Source organism: Strigops habroptila, chromosome 7 (genome assembly GCF_004027225.2).
Source record: "Strigops habroptila isolate Jane chromosome 7, bStrHab1.2.pri, whole genome shotgun sequence".
In the NCBI taxonomy this organism is placed as follows: Eukaryota; Metazoa; Chordata; class Aves; order Psittaciformes; family Psittacidae; genus Strigops; species Strigops habroptila.
In genome coordinates, this window is record NC_044283.2 from 27276551 (window position 1) to 27288558 (window position 12008).

General features: G+C 36.9%; 1 protein-coding gene across 4 annotated transcripts in view; it reads right to left on the bottom strand.

The window, feature by feature from the left end:
* Positions 1-12008, bottom strand: part of CORIN (corin, serine peptidase) — a 137390-nt gene that overhangs the window by 114929 nt on the left and 10453 nt on the right. For 3 of the 4 annotated variants that reach the window (XM_030491437.1, XM_030491439.1, XM_030491440.1), the window contains exon 2: positions 4697-4841. In XM_030491437.1, the coding sequence (XP_030347297.1) occupies positions 4697-4841 (145 nt within the window). Of the gene's footprint in view, positions 1-924; positions 978-4696; positions 4842-12008 lie in introns of those variants that run through there. The other variant, XM_030491438.1, reaches the window with a different exon arrangement.

Consider the following 12008-nt stretch of genomic DNA (forward strand, 5'->3'; position numbering starts at 1 on the left):
TGCAACATACACATAATGGCTGTATTGCAATTCAGAAACCAATCCTGAACTCTGTGCATGTGTTCATCATTTTGCACTGACTAATGAAGAAATAGCCATGTGCTCCTTGGTAACCAGTTATGCCATGCCAGAATCCATGCTTCAGTCATGGTGACTGACATATAGGCTGCCCTGGCATACAGTCCTTTGGAGATTCTCCATACTATACCAGTGTTGGCAAGATCAAATTAAAGAATCGGCAGATCATTTAGCTGATGATTACCATCTTCCATCAGAAAAACTCCCAGGACCAAATGGCTTAAATATATGTTAGTGTTAAACTCCTAAACTTAGATACCTGTCCTACAGTAAATATTGCCAGTGACTGACATGGAATTGTTTATATTTCATGTTGCTTTCACAGTTACAACTTTTGGATCTCCATGCTGCAAGTCACTTTAGATTTTGAGGACGTGTCACATGCCTCAAGGCTCAATGTGACTTGGAGAACTACCAGCAACTCCAAATGATTCAGAGATCAATATCCTTTTATTCTAGAATATAACTCCCTGTGACTGTAACTTCCTCTTTGTGGTAAAAAATTCCTTATGGGCCAGTATAGTTGAGTTCCCAAATTGATGCAGGAATCTTGACATATGTGTATTACGTTATGAATGTCCAACAGCCATAAAGCTAAGCCTAGCAATTTTACTATAATGTACTTTTCTTGATATTTATTCTGTGAAGAAGACACAGCTCCTTCTGTGTTCTCAGGAGGGGAAGGGAAAGGAGAATACAGATCTCAGATAATTTAACAGTAATGATCATTGTTCAACCAGTGACATGCAAAAACAGTGACAGCATCATTCAGGTGGACAGAATCTTGCTACAGATTTCCCAAACAACAGAATGATTTGAGAACTGCCCAGGCTGGTTCATACTTACACAAGGATAATAAACATCCTTGTGTTCTCTTCTCAGTAGCCCAAAAATGACATCTGGACTGCAAAAATCTGACATACATTAAACCATTCCTTATGTATGTCACAAGGCTTGTTCTGAATTCTACAGAAAACAAAAGACAAAGCATTAGTTGGGGATGGCTGTTAACAGGAAGTGGTGGAAGACCACGTAAACGTGAGTTGAGGATACTGATGTGAAAGAATGGGAGGAATGGGACATCTACCATGGAGTGCATTTATCACTATTAAATAAATATAATTGATTTTTCCTTTATGGAACTGTAAGTATGAAACATTTCGTTTTCCCAGATAAATAACTGCAATGGTAAGCAATTAGGGTGCATTCAGAAAAGATTTAATTTGATATAATGCTCACCATTGGTGAAGGACTTTTTAAGAACATTGTTTCCAGTGGTTTAGAACAATTCCTTTCTGCAAGGGAAAGAATGAAAATGCCTAAGGTTTTTCATTCTTACAAACATGCTAATTTTCACTGTTGTAATGTTTGCACACTATTCATTACTTCAGGATTGTTTTTCAGTGTAAGCAAACTGGGACATAGAGTACAGACTCTAAGACAAGTTGAAGGTGATCTTAGATGTCTCCATTTTAAAGAAAGATTTAGCTATTCAAACCATGGATTCAGTTATTGTTTGTTTATCTGGAAAGTGATGAAAACTTACTATACCAGATTTAATCTCCAGTAAAAAAATAAAAAATTATCAGTCTTGTTAGAAGGTTCTTGATGTCCATAGGGGCCAGATGAAATTGAAAGGCATCAGTAATTTCAGTCATGTATAATCTAGCCTTTCCCCCTCCTTCAAATTTATATTGCTAAGTTAGATCTTCATGGTCAAGGTCTCGCATGTTAGGTCCTCAGTAGTCCAAAGGAAGCACCGTTCATAAGCCTTCCTGTCCTCTGATATAACACAGGCAATCAGCAAATTAGTATGGTCACGTTCATGCTCTATAGGCTGTAGGCTAGACTTTCTTCTTAGCAGCTGGTACTGCCTCTACTTCAATGGGTGAAACAGCATTCATTCATTACAAAGTTTTCTTCTATAGGTTGATACACATGCTATACTCCTGGTGAGAGACAGAAGAGTATGCAAAGCCGGAGTGTAATTACTTAAGAGAAATCAAAGCTAAAAAACTCACCTTGGTATTTTCTTCTATGAACCGTGTCTTGTATCTTTAGTCAAAATAATGTGTGTCTCTACTGATAATTTGCTTTGTCCTTTCTTTGTACACAGCTCTAACAAAATAACTTTTTTCAAGGGCTTTGCATCTTGAATACTTCTGATGGTAAATAATTTTTGAAAGGTTGATTAATGACATATTGTGAAAGCAGGCCCCCATGACACACCTCGAGTAGGATACTCTCTATGACTACAACATAACTCTACTGCTCTGTCTCCTTCCACCCATACCAACTTCTCAATTTCTTCAAATCAGAGCTTGCAGTGATGTGCAGGCAATAAAACAGATGTAAGGAAAGTGAATAGGAAAGTTCTAAGGCATATGAACACTTTTTTGTGTGTATGTATGTGCTTCATTTAATTAAAAAATATTACAGAAGGAAAAGAATAATTACTTACATATTTACCATGGAAAACAAAATACTTTTTTGTAAAATAGAAAAGGCCTAATTTTCTGTTGAGTTTGTTACCAAAGTAACAAAACAAAGCAAAAAGTTCATAAGGTTCTAAATGATATACTGAATCTATCTATTTATGTTCTAAGCACCAGTGAAAGATACTAGAATGACAACCACAAACTTGAACTCCTCCGTTTCATGAAAAATAAGAACCGAATTTCCTATATATAGAATAAGTTGTGTTAGCCAGTCACAGAATCAGAGAATTATTAGTGTTGGAAGAGACCTCTAGAGGTCGTCTAGCCCAACCCCCAGATAACCTAGTCCAGACTCCAGGACTGTCAACTCATTTCTTACAGTAATTCATCATACCAATATTAGACTGTAACAGAATTCAGTTATTATTGATCTGAAATGAAATGCATATCAACTACTATATTCTCAATAAATAGAGCAGACTATATTATATTGCCCACAAAATTTGTTCATTTAATTCCAGTCATCAATATATTTGTTTCTAGGCTATCAATACACATAAAAAGAAAGCTGCTGAGAAGAATGCTAAATTATAATCGTACTAATTCAAAAGATGCTGAAGGGAACTTTGCCAGTTTTAGACTTGGGTAATACCACCATGTCTTATTCTTCACCCTACAGTAATAACATTGACTTAAGAGGAGACAGTCCTGATTTTTGCTGTGTAAGTAGGATCAGACCAGGTCCCATTTCCCCAGAGGATTTCATACATTTTAATGAGTACTATGTCGATACATGCCTCAGGAGGAGATGGAGCAGAGCTGACGTAAATACACCTGCTTTTTTATCTGCTTTCTCACCAAAGAATGAAAATCTAGGGCAGAAGATAAGAGGGATACAAATGGGATGCTGAACATAAGGAAAGTAAATAGAATGGCATCATATTTCCTAATTGACAGACTTACTTGATCTTAATCCACTTCAGACTGTTCTTAGTTTAAAGATACATCCCAAGACTTACTTGTCAATCATAACATTGACTAGCTTTGGGGTTTTTTTTTTACTTCCCTAATTTAAGCTAAATGAAAAGAACAGGCCTACAACGTCTTGTTGCAAATCCTTTACAGGCTGAATTGACAAAACAGATTTAAGTTGTCTTGATTTTGACAGTGCTGAAGGTGATACTGAGACATGTTTCGTTTCTTCCTGTGCTTGCTAACTGTTTGACTGGATGATGTGCACTGTTGGCGGTTTAAAATAGGAAAATAGATTTATATCTATATAGCTCATATATTACCCCACTTTTTATAGATGTGCTTCTGAATCACTTAAAGAAGCTCAACTAGAAAAAATTGTCATTAACAAAAAAGTAAATGTAAAAATCCCAGCAGCCCTCAGCACTGAAAGCAGATGATTTTTTTTTTTTTTTTTGTCTGAAGAATTAATGCTTTAACCTAGCATTACTGTCTTGCTCATGTTGTAGTTGAAGCAATTTCATGACAAGATATGTCAGCTTCTCTAAAGGTAACAAAGGGAAGGCTTTTTAAAAAAAAATTCTAATAAATTATTACCTGTCACTTCTGTAACAGACACAGAGTTAGTTAACAGACTAAGCCATTATGAATCTAATTTCTCTGGAACAAGCTTCCACAAAATATACTTGGGGTTCTGCCTTGATACATATTTCATATCCAGAAGAAATGAGCATTTTTTCCCTTAAACAGTAATATTTTGTAGGCTGTTCAGAAAGATTTGTGTCTATTTATAAACTAACTTTCACCTGAAAATAAAAATCTGATTTGCACATCAGTGTGTAACATAAAGTGATAAATATTCAATTCCACTGACAGTGATCTAAAGTTCTAACATAAATATCTTTTTGTACTTGTAAAATGACTGCTGAAAACCACCTACATACTACAAACTCAAGGAAGCATGCTCCTCAAAAATCCACTTTGAGAAATTCAGAAAAGGTTTCTTCTTCATCACCTTGAATACATTTTAAATATATAAATCTAAATAGCATATTTATTTCTCTACAGAAACATTAAGTCACTAGGTAGCTTAGTTAGGTAGATGTGCTAAGATATATCTTTAATATCCACAATTACATTAGCACTTGGGAGTCTCAGTTCTAGTCTCCCTAATTAAAAATGTGTCAATTTACTCAATTAGCACTCACCTACAAAGGTAAGCAGGATCACCAACAAAAGGATAAGGGCACAAATGCACGGAATCAGTATTAGGAGTAAAAGTCGAAGAAACTTGGCAGAAGCCAGTTTCTGAGAGCAACCATCCCCCATATTATCTTCATCTGCTCCTAAGACCTGAAAAACAAAAGAGCACAGTTCTATCATTCTGGTGTCCGTTAGTAACTCCTCAATAGCAATCCTCCCCATTACACAGAACAGCTATATGATTTAAATATGTGTTATAAATGGCTTTTAGATTCTTAATTAAAAGTTGTATGCAAACACTTTTTGGTGGACAACCTAGTGTAATCCATAGAATTTAGTTTAGTTCACCCAATACCCACAGACTTACAACTTCATTGAAATTCCGGAACATTTCTGATGAACTAGAAGTTGGATAGGCGTTTCATTGAAAAAAAAAATAAAATACATAATAAATTCAAACATAAGGCTAAATGCAGCTTGTTTTATAATTAAAAATAAACCACTGCTAATTATTCAAGAGTTCCACGTTCTCACTTTTCTTTTATTAAGAAATCAAGGAACTGTTGTAATATTTGTTTTAAGTGACAACAGAAGTGATAAGGACTGTTCCACTTATGCACAATAATGCTATCTCATTTTTTAAGTACTTTGCAAAATTACAACTTATCACAGTATTCTGTAGAGTTTGCAACTAATATTTTCTGTTCTATAAATGGAATTTAGAATAATGGAGAAAAATTCTTTTCTGAATTCAATTGACCTACACAAAGTACAAAAATTCAAACCTTTGCAAAAGCCTAGACATGTATTTAACACACACAGACGCATACATATATGTAAAATGTAACTCCATTAAGACTGTGACCTCATGTACTGGAAAAATGTCATACTTTTTAAACAGAAACAAAAACAACATTCCAAATGAATATTTAATAGCAAGATTGAAACTTATGTTATGAAGTTAATACAACTTTATTCAAAATCGACTAAAAATAATTATATTTTCCCTATGATAAGGTGAAATTGAATGATAGGATTATTAATTGCAGACAATGTCTTCCCAAAGGATGACTAATAGCTTATCCTCTTTGTCAGGAAGGTCAATCACACTGAAGGTGGTTGTGACAGGACACGAGAGTGTAAATGCATCCATTACCCTGACAGCCTTTCCCCAAAAAACCTCAAGAGATCGAGGTCTACAACATACATATTATTAGTCTTGTAAATGCCAGTCTCTGTGGGTTATCCCTTTGACTGGCTCTGCTGCAAGTGCCTTTCTGTGAAGAACAGGTTACCAGACCAACAGCTACAAATGGAAGTTGAATTATTTCTTAAGGAATTGCTGCACAGAGACTAGATTTATACCCCACACACACCCTCACTGCCTTGACTGATAAGACTGCAGGCATAAGTGGGATTTTTAGCATTAAATTCCATCATTCCACAATGTCTCTCCTTCCAGCATGCCACAAAGACTATTTGTAAGGAAACCTTCCTTGCTGATAATATTAGAATTATTATCTGTTTCTGAAAACCCCGGTTACTAGACATTGCAGGCACTGTATAGACAGAAGTTAAGGAAACTGCATTTGTGCAGTTGTATGTACCTTTTCTAATACTGCTAAGCAGCACATGTTATCTGACCTCCTTGGGCCATACCCACTGCAGTGTCCCATACGACTTTTTTTGCTACTTCTACCGTTCAAAGTAAAGACCAGGTAACATTGCAAATGCATACGGTACCAACATGGTGTGAGGTGCTAGCAGTATCTCACTTGATAAACTTCTTCCTATTCCAGTGATTCAGTCTCAACACCATCCTACTACTGGGCTTATCTAGCAAGCAGGATGTAAGTTGATGCTCAGCTTCAAGATGATGGAGTTATTTGAACATCTGAAACAGACAGCTTGGTGTGAGAGCAGTAAGAGTGGTAGCTCTGTATATTGAAAAGGTACAGCTTGGGTGAGTTGACAAGGTCTGTAAAATTATCATCACCATTTCCCACCTCAAGGGAAATATAAAGAATGTTGGAGAGAGTTATTTGGTTGTCAGAAGTGTTTCTCTTAGTCAACAGCTTATTCAGAAGTTGCAAACATCCCAAGATTTAGGGATATTTCAGCTAAATTACTGCCTTTACCAGCAAGTAACACCTCAAATATCCAGGCACAGATAAAAATAAGGATTTAGATTCCTAAAAGTCGCCTAAAGCAACATTTAGATAATCCCAGCTTGAGTATGTAACTTCCTGCAGTCCACACTTGCCTACATTTTCATGTTAAAGTCTTCAAAGCCTGCCTGAAGTTTTGCTTGTGGTCATGCTGGAACACAGCAGCTTAGCAGCTACTCATGGCAGGCTTCCCTGAATTCCATGACCTTAGTTTGCACAGCCTGTATTAGGTCCCCTTGGGAGGTCTGAGTGCAGGTAACAGAGGAATAACACAGATCTGTCCTGAATACAGATCTCTCAAACACAGCTGCCATAGCTGCTTTTCAAAGCACAGCCAAAGAAAAAAAAAAGAAGGCATAAAATCGCCCTTTCTAACAGTGCAGTGGTTACAGTGCTCCCACAGGAAATGTGGCTGTTACGTTCAATTCCCTCTTCAGCCACCCAAACCTAGACTCCTCTTGAATCAGTGCACACTATCCCTTGAAGTCACGATATTCTGTAAAAAAATACAATTCTGCTGGGCCTGGTAATAGGGAGCAGGACCATTGCCACACAGCCCAATGATTAGGGCACTCAGGAGTTGACTCTTTATTTCTTCACAACAAACAAACATAAGATCCAGCTCCTTTTCCTAAAGGAACGATTCCAAATCAAGATGCACCTCTTGCAAACCCCAGGCAAAAGTGCCCAACTCTACCCAGTATAATACAAGGTAAATGCTGACCCGTGAATCCACAAAGAGTTCAACTTTTCGTTTTTAGGAAAAAAAACCACTTCTGTTACCAATAAACAACGAAATTGTATTCTCAAAGTACTGAGAAAAGACACAGAAATAGTATTCGTTATCAGTGGTTTTGACTCTTCTTGTGAAGAGCAGGTGATACTGGATGGTTTGGAGGCACGTGAGATCTTACTCAAGCCAAGCACAAGTGTGTAACTGAGAGCAGAGTTACCACCACTGTTGTACAGATGCCTCAGAGTTAACCTAGGAGAAACGTTACATGTGTGCCAATGAAAAGAGCAATCTTCTCATGTTCCTCTGTTTCTACAAGAATTTTTTTCTTAAGTCAAGTCTATTGGCACTGTGGATACTAGCTACTTTAGGCAAAAGCTCATACTAAAGGAAAACTACAACCATTTTCCTTCTTGTTAACTCCTGAATGCAACAATAACACTAAATTTTTGCACTGACAACTTACTACCACAGATTTTAAAAGGGACTGTTGTATCCAAATTCGCTTTCAGTGACTGCTCAAGAAAAGAATGTTGGACTGTGGAAGACATGCTTCTCTAAACACCACGAATTGCTAGTTTTGTATAATAGCAAAGTAAATATTTATAGGCAACTAAACAGCACGTTTTATTTTTCCCTTCTACAGGAAAAGACCTCATGAAAAACACTAAACCTTTTTAAAATTACCATCACTGACTCAGCAAACATAAACTTAATTTTTCCAGTTTTGCCAGTTTTCCATCAGTTGAACATCTACATGAGTTTTTTTCCATTGGTTTCTGTGGTGAATATGAAATAAAACTAGAGGTAGTGCTAATGGTTCCTATATCATTAATGAGAATTTAATGAAATGTCCTATAAAAATAAATGTGTTATATATACTTATATACTCCCTGATACTGCTACTTTTCCTCTTGCCACCAAATATTGTAATACACAAAGAATATATGCACCAGTTTTAAGTGCTCTAGTATGCCAATGATATCTGCATAAACTTCAGACATGCTCTGTCCTCTCAATTATAGTAAATAATGGATTTGAGGCATAAATAATGGAATCTTCAGGAAAAAATGGACCTCCTAGAAGGAGGTAAGGGTGCTACATGCTTATTCACTGGCTCACTTCCACAGGTTAGTGGCCAAGATAAGAAACCACTTCCTTCAACTCTCTCTGTAGTCAAGAGTTTCTCTGAATCGTTCTCCAAGTCTGTAAGACTGAGGCGCCTTGTAGATACACACTTATGTCCCTTTCTAAGGGAAGGGCAAAAAGACTTCGAAGCAGAATCCTTGAGGGCAGACTGAAAGAAACCAAGCCTAAATGCTGGAGATTTTGGCATAAAACAGATTTAGTACAGCACTGAACCAAACCATATTCTCAGTACTTGAAGAATACTGGTGCAAGTTCCCTTTGTACCACTATTTTTAGAAAAATCAATTTAAAAAAGACTTTTTCGAATTAAATACTGCGTGCACCATAGTTACAAAATGTCAGTGTTTGGTTTTTAAGGCAGTAAGTCATTTACAATCACATCCTATATTGAACAAGATTATAGTCAGAGTACAGGATGCTCAAAAACATCTGCTAATTTCTCCTAACAGCTAAAAAATTCTGTCCCTAATAAAATGCCTAAACTCAGTGCTTATCTGAGTGCCATTCTTTCAGTAATGACTGCAATAAAGGAAATACACCATGAAGTAACACTGAGCTAATTTCAGCACAGAATTTCTAAAAATCCTAGCCCTATCTAGGACTGCTGGATTCAACTGCTCATAGTTGCTTTTGTGAAACCACAGAGGCAGAAAAAAAATGGGAAAAAAAATACAGTCCCATCTGACTACAGAAAGACTAAAAATTCATTAGACCAAAATTCATAGCTTATCTTGTGCAAGATGTGGGGAGAATGTGATCTCATGGGTGTCATTTTAATAACATACCTGTCAAATTAAAGCACAGAAATGACAGATTACATTAAGATTTATGGGTGAAAAGCCTACGGTAGCATACAATTTTCCTTTTAGACACAAAAAGTATCTAAGTTACTAGTCTATAAAACAGCCTGAACCATGGTATAAGCACTTGACAAAAATATCTCCTGCTGCTGTCACCACAAAGCTAACAGATTTTCTCCCAGTAAAGAAATACCATTAGGGCCAACAGCCTGCTGTCAGTATCTCCTATGCATGATGGGTTTCTACAAAGAAATGTAGAAAACAATTGCTGGATCAGAAGCATCAAAATATCTTGAACAAGCCATACACCAAAGTACTACATAGTGTATATGTTGGAAAGAAGTAGGAAGAAGACAAGAAACTACTACCACGAAATGCAGAAAGAATGTCATTAGAGGGCAGTAAACAGGTGGCTTTGTAGAAGTTCTCATAGTGCCATTAAAGAATCTTGGCCGCTGAGCCAAGCAATAGCTTGTGTATAGAAAGTATGTTAAATTACGAAAACTACCTGCAGTTTCCATATCCTGGATATTGTTCCTCCTCTCATGCTGAAGCAGTGCTCTGTTGTCAGCTCCTGTAATTTTATCAGCTTTCATAATGCTGGTCTTAAAAGTGTAGATATTGGATTCACAATGACCATACCAGGCATTAAAGCTTTCCTTTCCCTGTAAGGGAAGATGCTTCCCAGTTACACAATATTCAAATGCCTGAGAGCGAGTAACAGAAGCTGCAAATGTTCTAAATTTTTTATCAGTTCTGTCCTATTCACATGAAAATTTGGAAGTCAGCAATGTGCTTCTGTTTGACTACTTTATCATCCAAAAAATATAACACCATGCTTTATCAGTCACTATAACAAGTAAAAAGTGTAAGATGAATCCTCCAAAGGTACAGGCAAAATCACAGACTAAAAACGGGAACAGGCAAAAAGTCACTGGCAACAAGGTTTTGTATAATCTTTCATTTTCAGTGTTACAGGAATCAGAGAGCCAAACTGAAATGGACCAACTAATGAATGAATGCTAAGGCAGCTTAAGAAATTGGATACTAAACAGCTTTTGTCTGCAAATACAAGTAATATCCAAATTCCAGTGTACATGAATTTAAGAACAAAAGCGCCACAGTTATTCTGAAAGGAAATAGTGCAATTTAGGGATTAAAAAAACCCAACAAAACAACAAACAAACAAAACAAAAATCTTTTCATACAGCAAGGCAGCAAACATGAGAAGCATCACATGAATTGTTAGTTGCACAATGAAATGCACTAGTTTTTCTGATAGTTCAAGTTCACTGTAATCCTGTAATTTCTCCCAGGAAATTCCACTTCCTCAGACAAATTACAAATTGCTGACACAATTCATTCAAAGTTCATTTTGATGATGAGACCTCCTTTCCCATTCATGAAATAAAATACTCTGATTTAGCCCTATTTTAACTGCTGAAATACAAATATACTGAGCCATCATACCAATCTGAAATACAGTGATCCAGTAAGGGACATGTCAGATAAAGATGGGCACACCTCTCCAAAAGAAATACTTGGTGCTAGATGCCATTTCCAGCCAGAATCTTTTGGCTGAAGCAAAAACCTGAAACACATTTAACCTTCCTGACCTAATGTTTTCACTTGAAGTAAATAAGCTGTAACTGTGCCAGTGATGTTTCTTTTGTGTACAGAAAACACAATGTATGAAGTAAGGCGATTTTGTTGTCTTTCAGACTACCACAGAGACCCACTGGCCACTTTCTGTTCAGGTGACCTTTCAAGCATTAATCCAGCACGAGACACAGTGTAGTAAAATTCCAAACCAGGTCTCAATGGAAGTCACCAATTCAGACTAATGAATGTTGATGTGGTATTCTTTAATTCTTTCACACAAATTTGGGGGTCTGAACTCCTGACAACTAATTTCAGCAGCTTTGTCAGCCACTGAGACAACTTTGGAACTAGGAAATTGTGGAGATACACTGGAGAAGCTCAGAAGGGACACGGTGAGAGTCAGGTATGTCTCACCCAGATCTGTGGCAACGCAGTTCTGACGCTGCTCCAGCTTCAGTTTGAGACAGAGGCAGCACTAAGTTTGCTGAGAAAAAATCCAAATGCAACAATGGTGTTCCAGTTATCCATGTGTTTGAGACCTTGCACTGCTGCCTGCCAAGCTGGATCTCCTTTGCAGTATGCCTACAGTGCTGTCCAAAAAAGCATAACTGCAGACCTCTCAGACATAACCCACTGTTGCTTTGAACTTTTTAGCTGAGGTACAACCAGCTATCAGAGCCACTGACAAACTGAGTTCCAAGTCTGGTTTTATCTGCGATGACAGATGAATGTTGTGTTGCCACTGGTGTTACCATTAAGAAATATTTCACCTGATGGCAAACTTACTACAATTCTAAGCTCTCTCTTCTTTATTATTAGCAGCTGGTAGCACAGATGTGTGATGTTGCCATTCCTCATAAGCTGC